Genomic DNA, 20,219 nt, shown 5'->3' with positions numbered 1-20,219 from the left:
TAACTGGAAGGAAAGGGTACGGCCTGCAAATAGGACAGTGAGACTGAGCAGATTTGGAAAACAGGGCAGGACATCTTTCAGCAGGGCTAAGGAAGGCTTTTTGTAGTTAGTGGCATCTTGAAGGCTGCATCCTGCATCCGGGCCCCACACAGGGAGAAGGCGGTGAGGGCTCCATGTATCTCCCATAGGTGAAACTTGCAGAAGAGTGGTGAAAAGTTGGATCGTGGGTGTGGCAGATAAGACTAAAGATGTGGGCTGACACGTATCTTGGCAGGCCTTGAGGTTCAACCTAGAGGTTTAACTTTACTCAATAGCTGATGAAATAGCACTGAAAACATTCGAACCTGGCTGCTAACATTATAGCGAGTTTTGTTTGTCTTCTCTGCCTGGGTGTGGGGACCAGAAGCCAAGGCTTTGAGATCCTAAAGTGGACACTGTAACACTAGGCCCCATCTCCAGCCTACAGAGTAGTAGATGCTTTTTTTTTTTTTTTTGAGACAGGGTCTCTCTGTATAGCTTTGGCCGTCCTGGACTCACTTTGTAGACCAGGCTGGCCTCGAACTCACAGCGATCCGCCTACCTCCTGAGTGCTGGGATTAAAGGCGTGCGCCACCACGAGGCTAGTAGATGCTTTTAAAGAGAAACCAAATCTGATAGGAAGAGATACTTAGTGACCAAGGGTATGTTACTAGGAGGCCATTATGTCAGGTGGCATAAGGCAGGGAGAAAAAGATGTCAAAATGTAGACCTTGGCCTCAACAAGTTTGTAATACACATGTTCAGATAAGACAAATGCACAGAAAGTGACAGAACAAGGCAGAGTATGAAAAAGATGAAAATGTTCCTTAGGGAGCTCTAGAGGGAGTCGGCCAACTGCCTTCCCCACTAAAGAGAGGAACTAGACCAGGTCAGAAGAGCATCCTTGGTATCATAAACAGAAATTCAGACTGTTTCAGGGGGAAACTGAAAGGACTAGTCCGCTCCAGGTCTGTCCGGGACTCCTTGACCAGAATAAAGAGAAATTTAAAAAGAAACAAAGAAGAACAGCCTGAAGGATGCGATTACTAAAAGTGAACGGGTGAATGGAGCTTAAAGTGCTGGGGGCGTTGGAAGAGGCAATCTCCTGGCAAGAGGAGAAGTGAGTGCCAGGAAGTGTCTAGGAAAAAAAAAAAAGAGGGATAAAAACAGAAACTAGGGGAGCACCCACGGTTAGGGAGGGGAAGGAAAAAGAGGAGTCAGAGGCGGGGAGTGGCCAGAGGCAGAAACCAGAATAGACTCAGCCAGACACCCAAGTTACAAAGTTTCCAGGAGGTCCTGCAGGGTGGAAGACAGGAGGGCAGGCACCCAGGCAGGGCAGCAGAGGGAAATTGTAGCAATCCGGATTGAGATTAAATCTGAGAGGAGCCAAGGGTATTTCAGCGAGGGCTTTCCCTAGACTCCAAAAATAAGGTGATTTCCTTGGTTTGGTGCTTCTGAAGGTGCAGATCTCTCAGAGCCTGAGGGGACAGGGTGTGGCTCTTGGCCTCCAATTTGTGGTATTTGGTCTATAATTAGAACAACTGGATGTGGTTAGGGCTTTCTGCAGCCCTAACCAGTCCCTCCAGGAACTGGAAAGCCGAAGAACTTACTCGGAAGGGATTTCACACCTGGCTGTCTGGTCCAGCCCCGTGAAGTCCCGTTTCATCACGTAGCCCTAATGACTCCCTGGGCTGTCACTCTCATCTGGTATTGCCAGAGATCTGACTAACAACCCCCTTCTTGCAAAAGTTTGCAGCATCTGTGCGAGGCCAACTACAGCTCCCAGAGTTCCGAGGCGCTTCTCGGTGCTGATTGGAGGGACGGTTGGCTCCGGAGGGAGGTGTCGGCCCCGCCTCCCCGGGAAACAGGCATCTGATTGGCTGTGCCGTGAGGCTTTTGTGTCCCCGCCCTCCCCCAGGGACCGCAGCGGGCTGACAAGAGCCCGGCGAGCGCTGGCAGTTCCGCGGTGGGGATGCTGAGGAGCGCCGGCTTCGCGAGCAGCGCTGGCTACTGCGGACTTCCGAGGCACTCCCGGCCGTGAAAACCCCTGCGCCGCGACCAACCCCAGGCCTCCGAGGCCGGTCACAGTGCCCCAAGCTGGGCTGGAAGGAGTGTCCAACGAGGTAGCGCCGGTTCTCCGCATCCCGACAGACACCCAGGGCTTCTCGAGCTTTCCCCCCAGCAGCGGCGACCCCTAGTCCCGGCCTCCGGCGCGCGCCCGCCTCAGACCCCCTCGGGTGCCCCGGGCGCTGACGAGCCGCGGCTGGGTCCTGGCGCACACCATGATCGTTGCGGACTCCGAGTGCGGTGCGGAGATCGAGAGCTACCTGCCGTTCGCCAGGGGCGGCGTTGACGGCCCCGGGACCGGAGAGGTAAGCAACCGCCGGGCGACGCCGCTCTTCTCTAGCCACTGATGAGCCTCGGGCTGACCCGGGCTAAGTCTGGTGCGACCCCCCCCCCTCCCCGGGCTCAGGGTCTAGGAGCACGTAAGCTAGGGCTAGGGTTGCATCAACTGCAGCCTCTGGGTCTCCCTTCTTTTTCCCATTGCCCTCGCCTCTCTCGCCCCCACCACCCTGGGAGGGAGGGGGCCGCGGAGCCCTCCCTGCCTCCTTCGGACTCCAGGCCAATGAGAGGGGACGCCTTCTCTGTGGGTTTGTGCTCTGGAGCAGCGAACGTTTTCAAGTCCAGGCAAATCCCGGCCGGAGAGACCCGACCACTCCTCCACCCCGCCCCCTTCCGCAGATTCCCTTCCTCTCTGTGGGGGCCGGCGGTCTGGGAGCTCTTTCTAGGGTCCGTGTGTGCTCCGATCGCGCAACGGAGGGAGTGAGCCACCTGGGACTGGCCAGCGAAGGTCGACCCCCCCACCCAGTCCCCACCTGCACCCCCGATCTGGAAACTAGCCCGAGTGCTTTAGGGGTTTGGCTGGCCGCCTGATCCTCGGCGGCGGCAGCCAGAGCTGGAGGTGGGGGTGGGGGGAGAGAACGGATAACCCTTGGTCCGCACTCTCAAAGAGTAACAAGTCTCAGGCTGCTCCCTATTAGAATGTTCTGGGATCCTCAAAGTTTGTCTTGCTGTCCCTTCAGAGCGTAGAGGAACTCTTAGCAGGGAGGCAAGGTATAAAGAAAGCCGTCCTCCTCCAACAGCCTTGGCGATGAACACCGTCTATCCTTTATGGAGCACCTACTGGATGCCAGTGTGTAGGTTTTGTCTGACAAAGACAGCAAATACAGACTGCCATTTAGGCCCATTTTACAGAACGAGAAAATCGAGGCCGAGAAGGAGAGAGAGAGAGAGAGAGAGAGAGAGAGAGAGAGAGAGAGAGAGAGAGAGACAGAGAGACAGAGAGACAGAGAGACAGAGAGAGAGACAGAGAGAGAGACACTTCGGATTGTTCGGCGGTTTTTTGTCTTGTTTTGGTTTTTTGTTTTTTTTTTCTAAGCCTAGAGCAGTGTGGAAGGTATATTGCCAGGGCTGGAAATGGGGGGTAGGGTGCTAGTCCGAAGGTGTATGACCCTCAGAGAAGCTCTGCCCATGCCTGAGGAATGTCACATCTGGGGGTCCTCCGCTCAGCAGCCTGTGGTTTCTTTGCAAGGTTTAGGAATCAGTGTGAAGAAAGCCCCCCTCCCCGCCTCTTCTGTTCCTTCTTTGCCGATCACTCCTGTCTGCCTGCTTTGTGAACAGTGTTGTTAGTGAGAGCTCTGGTGGGTGAGTCCTGGATTCCAGCCCCACCCTCCACTTTCTTGCTGGCTTATCTTGGCCAAGTGGCCGCCTTGAATGCAGTCTCTTTTATAGGTATTTTGATGGTATTGCTAAGATATTGTTGGGCAAATTAACCTCAAATACAAGCAAAGGCCCGAAGCAGAGTGCCTGGGACATATTTATTGCAGGGAACCGTCCTTGCATTTAAAATGCTAGCTTCTCTATAAGACTGACTTAGCAGACGTCCCGCCCCGCCCCCAGTGCCTCTGGAGGGAGTCTGAATCTTTTTTTCTCTGCTACCTAAGGAGGAGAGCCAGCCCAGTTCTCTCCCCGCAGTGCCTGGAGGGGAAGACAATCGCAGGCAGTCTAGGTAGGACCCTAGGGAGATAGGATGCCTTAGAGGACCTGCACTCCCCCTCCCCCCACCCCTAGGCCGGCCTCGACCTCGAGACTATCTTCCCACCTCAACCTCTTGAGGGTTGGAATTACAGTTGTCCCCTTCCCCCTGCCCCCCCAACACACTGGATTTAAGAAAGTCACTTTAACAGTATTGAGGAAAGCTGGTAAGGTTTACAACATTTCTACAGCTCCCTCTCCCTCAAGAAAAGATGACCTTGAGGGTGTCTGCTTTGAGTGGGAGCCTGAGAAGAGAGGGCGCCCATCGTCCAGGCCCTAGTGTGCAAGACCCAAGGGGAGGGTGGGTAGTCCACTCAACCGCTCCAGACCTTCTTGCAGAGGGTCAAGGCCTTCAAATACACCTGTCTCCAGTAAGTTCCATGGACCCGACTCTTGCATGTTTTCAAAACATGCTTATGGGATTCTAGAACGACTTCCTCAAACGTCTGTCACTTCCTCAGAAAAGCCTTTTCTCCCCACCAGATGAGTGCCTTTGCCTACCTCTTCTAGTCCCTCCGCCTTTGCAAGCTAGTTCCAAAAGCTGGGCCCTCCACTCCGCGCCGGCCTCCCTTCCCTGGACTACTTAGTAACACCCGCAGGGCTCACTATGGTTTGCAGCTGCATTCTTAGCTGACCCTTGTCAACTGTTGAGGCTCTGAAACCTCCCTATGAACAGTGCCAGGCCAGAAAGGGACCACTCTTGAGCTTCGGTCACTCGTCTCTGAAGAGAGGTCAAGTTCTGCTTCTCTTAGGGTGTTTGAGAGGAATTAAGGTGCTTGTGAGAACAAAGCTCGTAAAGCACTTTTAGCCTTGGGCCATTCCATGCTGTCTGCTGCTCTGCCCCTCCGCCCCGTCCCCCCCAAGGCTGGCTTGGAGGTCTTCATCTGAGGTGTAAACAGTAAACGGGGACACATAATCTGGATTGAGCTGACAGGGAGTGGACAGACCTTATTACCAGTTTGCAGAATGACTTAGCAGGTATCTCTTGCTGAGGCCTGGAGCTGGCAGACTCCAGAGAACAAGAAGAAAGGCTGGGTGGGCTACTCTGAGGGGCCAAAGCAGCTGGTGAACAGCGATCTGGGAGGTCTGGATTCAAATCGCTAGGTCTGGCCCCATTTCCAGAGCCGGTTATGGTAGAGTAGAAATGGCTCCCTTTGGGTTCAAATTGCATATTAGACACTTGTTAGATGGTTGGTACTTTATTCTTAGGTGTGGTGGTGTACGGCTTTAATCCCAGCACTCGGGAGACAGAGGCAGGTGGATCGCTGTGAGTTCGAGGCCAGCCTGGTCTACAAAGTGAGTCCAGGACAGCTAAGGCTACACAAAGAGACCGTGTCTTGAAAAACCTTTTTTTAAAAAAAAAGTTTTTAAACTAATTAAGCCAAATTCCAATTAAGTTAATCAAAAATTGAAATTTTTGTTGTTGTTGCTGTGGTCACATTTCAAATGCTTGGGCATGAAGAATGGACAGGGACTACCATGAGTGTTAGTGCAGATGCAAAACATCCCCCCATCTGGAAAGTTCTGCTTGCACTCTTTGTTTTTTGTTTTTGCTTTTTGTTTTTGAGATATGGGAGACAGGGTTTCTCTGTGTAGCCCTGCCTGTCCTGGAACCCACTCTGTAGACCAGGCTGGCCTCAAACTTAGAGATCCGCCTGCCTCTGCCTCCCGATTGCTGGGACTAAAGGCGTGCGCCACCACACTAACTTGGACCTCTCAGAGCCTTATCTCTCAGCTGTAACACTTCAGTCGCAGCTTCTACCATCTAGTTTAGATGATAGCAGACGTGGAGTCAACGCATACGCCAGTGGAGCCGGGGATTCCCTTGTAACTGCTCAATGCTATTATGGACGTCCCAGGGCCCGGGAGGACGTCTGTGCTGGTGATGCCACATCTTGGCAGCGCGGCCCTGCTCCTCCAGCCTGCCCTGGGCATGCCCAGGTGTGCGGGGAGGGGAGCGGTCAGGGTACTGGAGCCGGATGGGTTCCAGTGTCTAGCCTTATATCTAGGGCTCCCCAGTGTCCCTAGAGGCTGACCGCTGGGCCTCTCCATCCTCACAGGCAGCTCAAAGGTCACTTACCTCCCGAGTAGATTTTCCTGTCCTCTTAAACTAAAATGCCACACACTCTCTCCCACCCCGCCATTACTCACGGCTCTGTTTCACCCCTCTCCTATGATTGGAAATCCTGTTCATCATTCGTTTGCTCTCTCCCTGGGAACGAAAATTATATGAAGGCTGGCTGGACGCTGTCTTTTTCACTAGTGTATTCATACTGCCTGCAATACAGTCATCAAGAGATTGTCAAATGAACAAATTAATTCTGATTTTACCTGGAAAGCACTTAGCACTGCGCTCTGTGCCTGAGACAGCCATTGGTAAAAAGCATCCGCTGCCGCCCTGCCCCCCACCCCCAATCCCTGTGTGGATTGCTGAAGGGGGGGGGCGGCGGCTTTGGTTTTAGTAATTAAAGAAAAAAAAGCTTCACAAAGGGATTCTAATGGACTTGCAGGGCAGAGAGACTCTTGTTTAAAATAACAATGAAGTTAATGACGAGGACTTTTACAAAGTGCTCTCCCTGGTGGAGGCCCTGAGGTAAACTGTGGCACAGTCCCTTTAAATCCTCGTAACAAACAAGCCAATTTGGGTATGTGTGGATATTAAAGTTCTGAGATGAAAAATGAAAATGGAAAAGAGAACAAGGAAAGCACAGCAGCACCGGCAGCAGTCCTTGTTTCCCAGACAGAGCTGCTGGGCCACCCTCTCAAGTGAGAGAGGAGCAGGGGCCGTAAAGTCCCCAGTGAAAGTCCAGTTACCAGGAGGAAACTGAGGCTCACGTTGCTAACTGGTGGGCCGGCCTATCAAAAACATTCTTTTGTGTGTGCCCAGCCTTGAACCCAGGGCCTTACGCAGGCTATGTGCGCCTATTTGAGCCCTGCTTTCAGCCCCCTCCATGGCGACACCCTACAAAGGAGCTATGGCCCCACTCCAATGGTTTCGTTTGCTGATTGGTTTTGAGACAACAGCTCACTGTGTAGCCAAGGCTGGCCTCAAAGCCTCAAACTCCTGATCCTCTTGCCTCAGCCTCCCCAATGCTGGTGTTGCAGGTGTTTAGCTGTGCTTTTTTCTGTCTGCCCTCAGGTCCTCAGGAGAGCTGGAGGCCCAGTCGGTGGAGTCAGCAGGTCTTATCTCCTGACAGAGCTGTTGGGCATTTTCTCAAGTGAGGGAGGGAGGGGAGCTGTAAAGGGAGTGCTTGTGCAGCGTGGTATTTCTGTAAGTCCTCAGACCAGACCAGCCTGCTACTGCTACCTCTTCCAAGTGTGGGTTGAAACCCTGCGTGGTGGCTGCCGGCACAGGCCTTTCATGCCTGCACTCAGGAGGTGCAGGCAGCTGCATCTTGGAGTTCAGGCCTGGTCTACAGAGTGAGTTCCAGGACTGCTAAGAAAAAAAAGGGGGTGGGGTGGGTTGAAAGGGGCCAGCCTAGTCTCTTCTGCCTTCAGGGATCAGACCCAGAGAGAGAGTCTACCTAACTTTTAGGCCAGACAGCACAGAAAAGAAAATTAGCAGAAGAACCAGTATGCGTACTTAGGCCACCAGGTTCCTTTCTTTTGTTATCCTGTAGGCCTCTAGAGGTTGCCTCTCCTTCAAAGCACTTTTGTATTGTTTTTTGGGGGGAATTTTTGTTTTGTTTTTCTGAGACAGGGTTTCTCTATGTAGCCCTGGCTGGCTTGTGACTCACTCACTCACTCTGTAGACCAGACTGGCCTTGAATTTAGAGATCTACTTGCCACCGGGCATAGTGGTGCAAGCCTTTAATCCCAGTACTCGGGAGGCAGAGGCAGGCAGATTTTTGTTTTGTTTTGTTTGTGACAGGGTTTCTTTCTGTAGCCTTAGCTTTGTAGATCAGGCTGTCCTCAAACTCTCAGTGATCTGCCTCCCGAGTTCTGAGACTAAAGGCATGCGCCACCACACCGGCTTATTTGGATCAGTTGTATCAAGGCTGATACAGCGAGCCCCACGATGGCATTGAGTGGGGCTGGATCACTCGTTTATCAGGAAGGCTTTGGTAAGGGAAAGGTGGGCTTAAGTGATTCATACTCCAGAAAGTCCATCTGGGTACCGGGTAGGTTCTGGCTGGTGCAGACAGGGGCAGTTGACGAGGCTGACCATGATGACGGCCTAGCCGCTTCTGAAGGAAAGGTGAGCACATGACCGTTTGCAGGCCTGTGAGGGGTGCAGATCAGTGTAGAGTGTGCCCAGCATGCCAGGCATGATGCCTAGGTTCATCCTCAGCATTGAAGACAGAAACAAGAAAGAAAGAAAGATGAATATTTGAGAGGCACTGAAGCTTCTTCAAAGGCATGGAGAGTAGTAACTGGCTTTGGAATATAAAGGGCTCTTATTTGAAAAGAGTCTCCCCTCAGCCCCAGATAAGTGTCTCACTGTGTAGCCCCGACTGTCCTGGAACTCACAGCGATCCGCCTGCCCTCTGCCTCCCCAAGGGCTGGATTACAGGTGTGCGCCACCACTCCCGTGGCTTGAGTTCTTGTTTGTTTTTCTTTTTCTTTTCTTTTGTTTGTTTGGGACAAGGTTTCTCCTGTAGCCTTGGCTGTCCTGGACTTCTAATTTCTTGTTTTAAAAAGTGTGTGTGCATAAATCACAGCATGTGTGTGTGTGAGGTCAGAGGACAACCTGTAGGAGTCAGGTCTCTTTCTACCGTGTGGGTGCCCAGGGATGGAATTTAAGGCTTCCCACTTGCTGGCAAGCCCCTTCCCCCACTGGGGCATCTCTTTGGCCTGGGTAAAGAATTCTGTGTACTACACAAGTCCTCTGGGGCTGCAGAGACATTGGCCTCCTGGAGACAGGCGAAATGAAAGCTGTCTCTTGCCTTCCTTGGTCCCTCCTGCCCGGCCATGCTTGGTTTCCGGGCCCTGGCTGAGTCTGTACAGGCCAGCATCGATGTGCTCTTTCTCTTACCTGTTCGCTGCATACCCAACGAGTCTAAATGTTCTCCCTGGCTCCTCTATGAGGGCTGTACCAAGAAGGTACTTCAGAAACTCAGTGACCTGCTGGGCGTGTTGGCTCATGCCTTTAATCCCAGCACTTGGGAGACAGAGGCAGGTGGATCTCTATGAGTTTGAGGCTGGTCTACACAGTGAGTCCAGGACAGCCAAGGCTCACACAGAGACCCTGTCTCAAAACACCAAAAAAAAAAAAAAAAAAAAAAAGAAAGAAAGTAAGAAAAAGAAAAAAGAAAAGAAAGAAACTCAGTGACACTTGGGTTGGAGAAGGAGGCTAGACAGCTAACAGCTCTCTCCATCCTCCTCGGTCCTCCCTTCTGCTAAATAACCACCACATGTTTCCCCGCACAGGAGCATCGGGAAGGCCCAGCTCGACGAGGTCCTCGAGGGCCCAGTGCCTTCATTCCAGTGGAGGAGGTGAGTTTGGAAGGGCGTGGGGGGCAGGAGGAAAGGGCATGGACCCCAGGAAGATCGGGATCTTTTCTTTTCCCACTCCTGATATATTTAGTTTCATACAACAGCTCTTGAGGCTGGGATGTTCTCAACCTCGTTGTCTGCAAAGAAGGAAGTTCAAAGGATGAGAGGACAGTGACCCAGCCAAACTTGAGACCCCCAGACCACAGTAATGTAAGATGAGCAGCCCGCTCGTATTTTACGGCTGCATCCCGGCATTTTACCCTCACAATATTGTCCTTGTGCTTTCTTTTTTTCTGTTTATAAATAATTCATCTTTTATTTTTTTTTAAAAAGGGGGCGGGGAGAAACAGGGGGCCTTGGAGTTCATCTAGATTAGAATCCTGTTTCTATTATTTATCAGATCTGTGACCTCAAGCAGATCTGGTTTTTTCATCTGTTAATGGAGGAAAATAATAGTATTCACCTCACAGGGCAAGTTCAAACACCCAAGGAGATTCCTAATCGGATAGCTGTCTGTTAGGTGAATGAACCAGTGAGGGATAGGGGTGTCGCTCAGAGACAGAACACTTGCTCGCCATGCACAAGGCCCTGGGTTTGGGACCCAGCTCCACAGTGAACAAACAAGAAGAGAAGGAGGAAGGAAAAGGGACGAGGGGCTGTGGGAGAGGCCACTGCGGATGTTAGTGTGTTTGCCTGCCGTCCACAAAGCCCTGGGGTAGATCCTTAGCTCCACATAAACTGGTCATAGTGGGTTTTATGATTAAATATAAAGATATAAGGTAATAAGGTACCAGGCAGCAGATAGTATGTTGTAGAGGAGTTTATTAAATGAGCATGGGGGGAGGAGGAAAAGGGGAGGGGTACCCCAGAGAGAGGAAAAGTAAGGAGTAAGGGAGTTGAGAGAGGGGGGCCACGAGGAGGTTCTGTCCTTTTATATAGCCCTGGGCAGGGCCATACCCGGGTGGCAGGTAGGCAATGTCATCACGGGTAGGCAGAGTACAGCAGAATCCTAACAGTAGTGCATGCCTATAATCCCATCACTTGGGGGGTAAAGGCAAGAGGATCAATGTTACAGGATATTTGATCCCACTCTGAGCCCCGAGATTGTGAAGTGTAAAAACCTGGTTCTATACTGAAGAGAGAAGGGAGCCAGGCAGCGCTGGCCCGCACCTTTAATCTCAGCACTCGGGAAGTAGAGCCAGGCCGATCTCTGTGTGTCTGAGGCCAGCCTGCTCTACAGAGCAAGTTACAGGACAGCCAGGGATGCACAGAGAAACCCTGCTGCAAAAAAATAAAAAGAAGAAGGGGAGGAGGGCCTGGGGATGACGTGTGTCGAGCGTGCACGAGGCCCTAGGTTTGATCCACAGCATTGAAAAAAAAAAATTAAAAGAAAGAAATCTTTTTATCATTGCAGAGTAAAAATAGAGAAAATGAAACCCTAATTTCCTAGCTGTCTTGAGTAAGTTTATATGAAGTACTTGGACAGCGTCCAAAATGTGGTAGACCTTATAAGGTACCTAGTAAGTGTTTGCTCAGTCGGCCTCCTCCTGTGGATGTGATTGGTGGTATTCGGTTTCCTGCTCTTATAGCTAAATACTACAACTATATGTATAAAACAGAGAAGGGGTTGGGGGGCAGGAGAGAGCCCATGCTGTCCTCTTTGCCCAGCAGATCTTTCGGGAAGGAGCTGAGAGCCTGGAGCAGCACCTGGGTCTTGAGGCGATGATGTCTTCGGGGCGGGTGGACAACCTGGCGGTGGTGATGGGGCTACACCCCGACTACCTTAGCAGCTTTTGGCGCCTGCACTACCTGCTGCTGCACACGGATGGACCCCTGGCCAGCTCCTGGCGCCACTACATCGCCATCATGGTAAGCTTGCCTGGGCCTGATGCTTGCGGGGTGGCCCAAATAGTGTTTCTAACTTCATTGCTGGCACTCTCCTGAGGTGGGTTGGTTTTTTTGTTTGTTTGTTTTTTCGAGATAGGGTTTCTCTGTGTAGTCTTGACTATCAGGGGCTCACTCTGTAGACCAGGCTGGCCTCCCGAACTTATCCACCTGCCTCTGCTGGGATTAAAGCCCAGCCTTGGGTTTTTTTTTGAGACATGGTCTCTCTGTGTAGCCTTCGCTGTCCTAGACTCCCTTTGTAGGCCAGGCTGGCCTCAAACTCACTGTGATCCGCCTGCCTCTGCCTCCTGAGTGCTGGGATTAAAGACGTGCACCATTATTTATTTATTATGTATATAGCATTCTGTACCAGAGATCTGGAGAGAGCACCAGATCTCGTTATAGATGGTTGTGAGCTACCATGTAGTTGCTGGGAATTGAACTCATGACCTTTGGAAGAACAGTCAATGTTCTTAACCTCTGAGCCATCTCTCCAGTGCCCCCCCCAGCTTTTCATTTGTTTGTTTTTGTTTTTGTTTTGTTTTGTTTTAAAGGTGAAAAGGAAGTTCTAGCTTTACCTGATGGTGTCCGTGGAATTTTAGGCTTTAAAGAGAGACACCTTTTTTTTTCTCTGTGTAGCCTTGGCTGTCCTAGACTCGCTTTGTAGACCAGGCTGGCCTGGAACACAGAGAGATCCACCTGCCTCTGCCTCCTGAGTGCTGGGATCAAAGATGTGTGCCACCACCTCCCGGCTGAAGAGAGACATCTTTAAGTGTATATTTTGCAAATGGGGAAACTGAGGTGCAAAGGGGTCAGGTGACCAGCAAGCTGGTACTGGAGCTGAAGTTAGAACATAGATTTCTCTGCCTCTTAGATTTCAAGGGGGTCTTCCCAGGATGGGCCACAGAACGCAGGTAATTCAGGCTTATGGACTCCCTCCACAGGCTGCTGCCCGCCACCAGTGTTCTTACCTGGTGGGTACCCACATGACGGAGTTCCTGCAGACTGGAGGTGACCCTGAGTGGCTGCTGGGCCTTGACCGGGCCCCTGAAAAACTTCGAAAACTCAGCGAGATCAACAAGTTACTGGCACATCGGCCTTGGCTCATCACCAAGGACCATATCCAGGTGTGGCAGGCAGAGAGAGCCTGGGACCCTAGGGCAGCCCAGGGGCGGGGCTGAGGCTGCCCAGGGGCAGCCACTAAGCCTCTTGACTCTCCCTCCCACCATCTCAGGCCTTACTGAAGACTGGGGAGCACAGCTGGTCCCTGGCTGAACTCATCCAAGCGCTGGTCCTGCTTACCCACTGCCACTCTCTGGCGTCCTTTGTGTTTGGCTGTGGAATTCTTCCTGAAGGAGATGCAGAGGGCAGCCCTGCCTCACAGGCACCCTCACCCCCCAGTGAGCAAGGCAGCCCCCCAAATGGGGACCCACTGAACAACACTGGGGTGAGTCATGGCCCTGGATCGCGGTGTGGGAGAAAGCTGGTGCGGGCCCTGCTGTGGGAATAGAGACCTCTGCTTGCCTCCCCATCTCTCCACTGTGAGAGACCACAGCAAAATTGCTTGGCTTTTTAGCGGGGTGCTGGTAGCACACGCCTTTAATCCCAGCACTTGGGAGGCAGAGGCAGGCTGATCTCTGTGAGTTCGAGGCCAGCCTGGTCTACAAAGTGAGTCCAGGACAGCCAAGGCTAACACAGAGAGACCCTGTCTCAAAAAACCAGAACAAACAAACCCAGAAAGCTTGTAAATTACCAACGAAGGAAGGCAGTTGTCTCCTCTCTGGACTTACAAAGTACCCTTTGGGAGGCTCAGGCTGCCGGAGGTGCCCAGTGCAGTGGCCCCAGAAACTGGCTGCGGTTTCTGATCACTCAGGAAGGCCTGAAATATGGAAACACTGAGTGTTGTTTCCCAGAGGGCCATGAAGGGAGGACGAAGTGGTGATGGCCAGGTCCTTCCGTGCAGGGTTTTGAAGCCGCCCGTGATGTAGAGGCTCTGATGGAACGCATGAGGCAGCTGCAGGAGAGCCTGCTGCGGGACGAGGGGGCTTCCCAGGAGGAAATGGAGAACCGTTTTGAGCTGGAGAAGTCAGAAAGCCTGCTGGTGACCCCCTCAGGTACAGGATCACAAGCCTCGGTGCTGTGGCCTCCCCTCCATCCCCCGCCCTTTACATTGCTGATGGCAGCAGACACCTCCATACACCATGCCTTCTCCTTCCAAGGGGTTCTGAGCATGGACCTTGCGTTCAGACTTGCCTTTGACTCCTGGTCTGTTAGCCCTGCAGGGCTTGTGTGTCAGGTAGACAGAGCCAAGATCAAAGCCATTCCATAGACCTGCCTCTATGACTGTTATGGGGGTCCTGCCTCTTGGGTCCACGGGTAGGAGTCGCCTGCTCTGCAGGACCTGGCTCTTGCTAAAGTCTTCCCAGTTCGTTGGGGAGGGGCTCTCTGAGGTCCCCTACTATACTTGCCCCCCTCACCCCCCACGGCTTCCCTGATGACGTGGAGCCTGCTCTGCCCAGCCTCACTGTCATCACCTTTTTTGATACGGCCTTTAGCGGACATCCTGGAGCCCTCTCCACACCCGGACATTCTGTGCTTTGTGGAAGACCCTGCCTTTGGATATGAAGACTTCACTCGCCGAGGGACTCAGGCGCCCCCAACCTTCCGGGCCCAGGTGAGGGTCCCGCACCAATGTTGGTCATTATCACCTCAGATTTACATATGCGCAGGGGGGGAGGCACATGGTTCTAAGTTGCATGCCTCCTCCCTGCCCGGGAGACTTGAAAGGGCCCTACAGGGAGGGTGGGAAAGTCACACCCAGGGACAGCCTGGTTAGTGTCTCAGGCCAGGAAGGGTATGTTATGCAAAGCTAAGGTGTGACTCCTAGAGGTACAGAGGCCAGACCTCTGGCCAGCCTTGGTCCTCCAAAGTCTTGCTCACTGACCTCTCCCTTCATTCCTCAGGACTATACCTGGGAAGACCACGGCTACTCACTGATCCAGCGGCTCTACCCTGAGGGAGGGCAGCTGCTGGACGAGAAATTTCAGGTTGCCTACAGCCTCACCTATAACACCATCGCCATGCACAGTGGCGTGGACACCTCCATGCTCCGCAGGGCCATCTGGAACTACATCCACTGCGTCTTTGGCATCCGGTGAGCACGTGTCCCCCAAGTTCAGGCCCCACGGGTGCTGCAGGCCTTTCCTGAGCTCACTGTTATTTTTCTTCTCTTGCCAGAGATAGCAGGGCCTTGCTCTGTTGTGCTGTGCCCAGGGCCGTGTGGGTGCTGGACACCTTGCTCTGTTGTGCTGTGCCCAGGGCCCCATGTGTGCTGGACATCTGCTCCTTATTTTTTCGTGTGTTGTTTTATGATACTTGATATACTCATTTATTTATTTTGGATATGTTGAGATAGGGTCTCACTCTGTAACCTTGACTAGCCTAGAACTTATATGGTACAGGCTGACCTTGACCTTTGACAGTCTTCCTGCCCTGGCTGCTTAGGTGCTGGGCTTACAGACCTGCTCCTCCAACATACTTTAAACTATGGTTTCCTGTGGGTATTCACACACCTCTACGCAAATAACATGCATAAAACATATGCATACACTACATATGTACACACTACACAGAATCATGTTTAAATTTCCAAAGAGCACATCTTTCCTCGTAGTAAATAAGGACAGCAGCAGGGCGTGGTGGCGCATGCCTTTAATCTCACTCTTTCTGGAACGCTTGGGGGAGGGCAGGGGGAAGATCCTTTCTCAACACTCAGTCAGTAGACAGGCAAGATGGCTCAATGAGTAAAGAGCTTGCTGTCAGTGACCCAAGTTTGACCCCTGGGCCCCACATGGTGCAAGGAGAGAACCAACCCCAGTGAGTTTTCCTCTGACCTCCACATGTGTACTGTGTCACACGTGTGTGTATGTATACACACATACATACAAGTAAATAAAATATACCTAATTTTCTTTTAAAATAAAAGAAGATTGGTAACAAGACAAAAATTAACTCACTGACAGGCTCGGTGGTGCACGCCTTTAATCCTAATACCTGGGAGGCTGGCCTTGAACTCACAGAGATCCACCTGCCTCTGCCTCCCAAGTGCTGGGATTAAATGTGTGCACCACCACACCTGGCTCTCACACATGTTCTTATAGGTAAATCTCCCAAATAAAATGATTTATTTAAGAGATCCATGGAACTTTATTTATTTTTGAGATGTGGTCTTTCAAGATAGGCCAGGTCAGCTTGATGGTGGTGGTGGCAGTGGTGGCGGCAGCAGCAGTGCACGCCTTTAATCCCAGTGCTTGGGAGGCAGGTGGATCTCTATAAGTTCCAGGACAGCCAAGACTACACAGGGAAACCCTGTTTTGTTTGAAAAGAAAAAAAGAAAAGAAAGCTAGCTCAGGTTGACCTTGAACTCACAGCAGTCTCTCCAATGCTGGGGTTGCAGATATGAACTAATCACTTGTCTTCTGCTTTTTCTTTTTTCTTTATTTCTCTCGACCCCCCACCCCCACACCCGAGAAAGAATTTCTCTGTGTAGCCTTGACTGTCCTATACTTGCTTTGTAGACCAGGCTGGTCTCAAACTCACAGTGATCCACCTGCCTCTGTCTCCCAAGTACTGGGATTAAAGGTGTGTGCCACCCGGCTGGCTTTTTCTTTCTTTCTTTCTTTTTTTTTTTTAAATATTTTTATTTAATTTTTTAAATTTTATGTGCATTGGTGTGAGGGTGTCAGATCTTGGAGTTACAGACAGTTGTGAGCTGCCATGTGGGTGCTGGGAATTGAACCCAGGACCTTTGGAAGAGCAGATGGTGCTCTTAACCACTGAGCCAACTCTCCAGCCCCTGGCTTTTTCTTTTAATGAATTTATTTCTTGCACATACCTGTAATCCTAGCACAGAGAAGACAGAGACAGAAAGATCTGGAGTTCAAGGCCATCCATGGCTAATTAATAAGTTCAACCGCTGGGCTACAGGACTCTTAAAAAACAAACAAGAAATACCAAAATTGTCTAGTATATCACCTAATTTTATTATCATCAGGTGTTTCCTTCCTGGGTTTTTTTTTTTTTTAAGATTTATTTTATTATTAGTTACACAGTGTTCTACCTGCATGTATACCTGCAGGCCAGAAGAAGGCATCAGATCACATTACAGATGGCTGTGAGCCACTATGTGGTTGCTGGAAATTGAACTCAGGACCTCTGGAGGAGCAGTCAGTGTCCTTAACCTCTGAGCCAACCTCCTTCCTGGTTTTTAATTTTTTTTTTTTTTCTATGCACTGAGGAGACATAGGTAACTTCTAGACTCACTCCTAGTTTGCTTTGAATTTTTAACAAGTTAATTGCCTTCTCTGGGCCTTATTTTGTCCATCTATAAAATCAGCGCTGTCTTTTCCCTTAACCACTTCATTCCCCGGGATTAGTAGGGACCGACCTCCTGTCTTTGCTATAGAACAATGAGTGTGGGAGAGCTGAACTTGAAAGTCCCCCCCCTGCTGCCGACAGCCAGTGCCCTCTTTGAATCTCGGAAAAATGAAATTGATGAGCACTGTCCGCTGTACATGGGCCGGGGTGTGTAGTTTTGCGGGCTCATGTTTGGCACGGTCAGAGCGCGACAGCGCATGCTCAGTGTCAGCGTCACTTTTGCAGTGTTCCTCTGCAAGCCTGGTATAACCTGTGACACGTGACGTCAGCTGTTTTTCTAGGAGGAAGCAGGCTTCTCGTGGCTTCCTACCTTCTGGTTTTTCTTGCCACTCTGTTCCTCCTTCTGTAGGGTGGGGGCAGGGGAGCCGCCACGCCGCTCCCGGGGGCAGCGCATGAGTAACGCTGTCCTTGTCATCGTCTTTCCCGCAGCTACGATGACTATGATTATGGGGAGGTAAACCAGCTCCTGGAAAGGAACCTCAAAATATATATCAAGACCGTGGCCTGCTACCCAGAGAGGACAACGCGCAGAATGTACAGTCTCTTCTGGAGGCACTTCCGCCACTCAGAGAAGGTAAAGGCAGCGGTGATGATGTGGAAACAGCCAGGCCAGGCCCAGCCTGTTGAAGAGTCACAGGGTAGGGCTCAGTGAGGGTCACACAGTGTGTGTGTGTGGGGGGGTTCTGTCCTGCCAGGTAGGACACCCGCCCTGTTGTCCTTGGCTAACTCCTCCACTGTGTGATGTCAGGCCTCACCTCAATCCGGCACACGGGATGCCTGCTTCCCACACGGTCTTTGGTGCAGACTGGTGGGCACAGGTGCAGATCTCAGTCTCTACAGGGGAGAAGTGTGACTTTGGGCAAGTTACCTTAGAGCGCTTCCGCTTTATAAGGAGAAGAGATACTGCTGCTTCTCAAAGTTGGGAAGACACAATGAGGCTATGTATAGAAACGTTTGATCCTGCCCTGGGGGCCGGTTAGTGGTAGCTCTCCTTTCAGACTTGTGAGGTAAAGCGTTTGTCACCACAGGGGAGCTCCTCAGCGGTCACTGAAGCCCACTGAAGCCGACTGCAGAGTCTTACTTAGCAAAGCTAGGCACATCTTGGTGGGAGGTGTGGGTGAGGTGAGTAGTTAGGGACCATTTAGACTGGGAGGGCTACAGTTCTGAAGCCTTCTTCTCTCCGTGCCCCAGGTTCACGTGAACTTGCTGCTCCTAGAGGCCCGCATGCAAGCGGCCCTGCTCTACGCCCTCCGGGCCATCACCCGCCATATGACCTGACTCCCCCCCAGCACGCGGGACCAGCACCCGGAGCGGCTGACCTGGGGCACTGTCCTCTCTGCAAGGATTTCTCTATCTGGAGACAGATCCAGGACACTTTTTGTCTGGTGTCCATGCACCGAATTTTGGGGGTAGGCGTGTGTGTGGTGTGTCGCTCCCAAGGCAGGTCACGCCTTCCTTTTCCTCACTGGACTTGACAGGACCGTTGCACTGACTTTGGGGGTCTCAGCTCTGCCCCTGGAGCTAAAAGAAGACTAGGAAATCCCAGGGGCCCATGACCCCTTTTCTTTCCCTGCTCCTAAAGCAGATGAAGGCTACAGAACTAAAGTCTGACTTACGTGCCAGCAGGCTGGACCCCAGGCACCACAAGTGCTGACTTCCTGGACTGGGAAGCCCCTGGCTGCCCATGTGGAAGAGAAGCAAAGACCTCCAGGGACTAACACTCCAGGGAGCTTGCCTTCCCTCCTTCCTCCTTCTCCATTTTCATCACCTCCCGCCCACCTTCCACCCATCAATGTGAAAGTCGGACTCACAGCTGGTCTGTGTGCCCAGCTCCCCCGAAGCCTGTTCTGTTGGGCAGCCTGTTCTCTGGTTGCCTGAATTTTGGTTCAGTTCTTTTGTCTCCTTTGCCCTCATACCCTTTTCTCCCATGCCTGGTGATGCGGGGCCCGGGAGAGGGGCCAAGCATAGCCAAAGAACACACTGTCTCTGGGGAGTTGGAGGCCATGCTGGTCCCTCTGTTGTCTGAAGAATCAGGATGAATTCTGTATCTGGGTCTTGAGGGTGAGGTCTGGCCTCTTGAGGACCTCACAGCAGAGCCAGAGTCAAGGCCTAGGAGGGAGGAGATCCTGTCCTAGACTGTACTGATATGCAGAGGCTGGATCCCGTTCTCCTGACCCCGTGGGCTCTGCCAAGAATGTTTGCCAAAAACAAAAAAACAGCCTTTCTTAGGTGGCACCAGGGCCCACCCAGTAAGAGGCATATACCAACGTTCTCTTTCTCTGAGCCCCACGGCCACACCTCTTGGACCTCACAGGGGTTGGCTTCAGTTTCTCAAGGTTCGATGCTTTCCTCTGGGTTCTCAGGCCAAACCATCCCCAACAGGCTGATTTGATTCTTTTTTTTTTCCCCCAAGACCTTGAAGTCCTCTGGAGACCCTTGTTCTACAGTCAGCCTCTCCTGGCTGCCTTCCAAGGGATGCCACCCCATCCCAGGGCCCCGTCTGTCCCCTCTCCTAGGTTTAAGTGGGTTACTTGGCAGAAGCAGCCAAGACTGACAAGCACTTTGCATAGCAAACAACTGTGAATTCTGACACCCCCCCCCCCACCTCCACCAGCAGTAGGTGCCTCCTCAGACCAGTCCAGAGGTGTCTGAGAAAATCAAGGACTCACTGCTGCTTTTTCCCCCACTCTCCGTTTGGGCCAGGCGGAACAGGAGCCTGGCCACTGTGCCACATTTCATACCCGTGCAGGCACGGGAAGCAACTAGTACCCCCTCCAGGCTTCAGAGGCCTCCCTGCAGCGATGGTGGGCAAGAGGGGAGGGTCCCCCAGCATGGGAGTTAAGTCCGCGAGGTGACACGTTGACACAATGATGCTGACCGTGTCCCTGGGTGGGTTGGAAGGGCATCCAGTGTTAAAAATACAGAAATCTTTGACGTTGTGAGAAGTTCTAGGTAATAGAAATAAAAGTTCGCTGAGGTTTGTTTTGTAGTCCTTGTTAATAGGATGTTTGTCCATTTCCTGAAGGTCAGAGTTCACATCCTAGTATAAACCAGGAGCAGTGATTGCGTCATGGACTTGACCTCGTGGCCTCTGTCCTGCCTGTACCTGTGCCCAGTGATTGCACGACTGGGGCCTGCTGGCATTGGAAGTCAGCTGGCTCCTATGTGTGCGGTCCTGGGCTTGATCTCTGACAACACAAAACAAAGTCTATCGTTGCTTGTGCCACCCATTTGGCACATCTGGTACTGTGGGCTGATAAATGGCAGTGTTGTTTTCTGACTGAGGTGGCCCTAGCTGGGTAGTGGAAGGCCGTTTCCCTGAAGCTGCAACCATCTTGGAAGAGATTTGC

At 51.9% G+C, this 20,219-nt stretch overlaps 1 protein-coding gene across 2 annotated transcripts; it reads left to right on the top strand.

Annotated features, from left to right (window-relative positions):
• The first annotated feature begins 1,934 nt into the window (after nucleotides 1-1,934).
• On the top strand, nucleotides 1,935-19,858 carry SESN2 (sestrin 2). Of its 2 annotated transcripts, none has more exons than XM_084787504.1 (10): nucleotides 1,935-2,390; nucleotides 9,484-9,549; nucleotides 11,221-11,418; nucleotides 12,378-12,560; nucleotides 12,668-12,880; nucleotides 13,397-13,547; nucleotides 13,989-14,107; nucleotides 14,397-14,587; nucleotides 17,299-17,443; nucleotides 18,061-19,858. In XM_084787504.1, the coding sequence occupies exons 1-10, from the start codon at nucleotides 2,301-2,303 to the stop codon at nucleotides 18,145-18,147; spliced, it is 1,443 nt and encodes a 480-aa protein (XP_084643630.1). In that variant the 5' UTR covers nucleotides 1,935-2,300; the 3' UTR covers nucleotides 18,148-19,858. The 2 variants fall into 2 exon arrangements, with proteins under 2 accessions (XP_084643630.1, XP_084643629.1); XM_084787503.1 differs by having other exon boundaries at nucleotides 11,218-11,418.
• The last annotated feature ends 361 nt before the right edge of the window (nucleotides 19,859-20,219 follow it).

This window comes from Acomys minous (assembly GCF_964271855.1).
Source record: "Acomys minous genome assembly, chromosome: 6".
NCBI lineage: Eukaryota > Metazoa > Chordata > Mammalia > Rodentia > Muridae > Acomys > Acomys minous.
The sequence above is the reverse complement of the archived record's forward strand: the minus strand, read 5'-3'. Positions and strand labels throughout refer to the sequence as shown.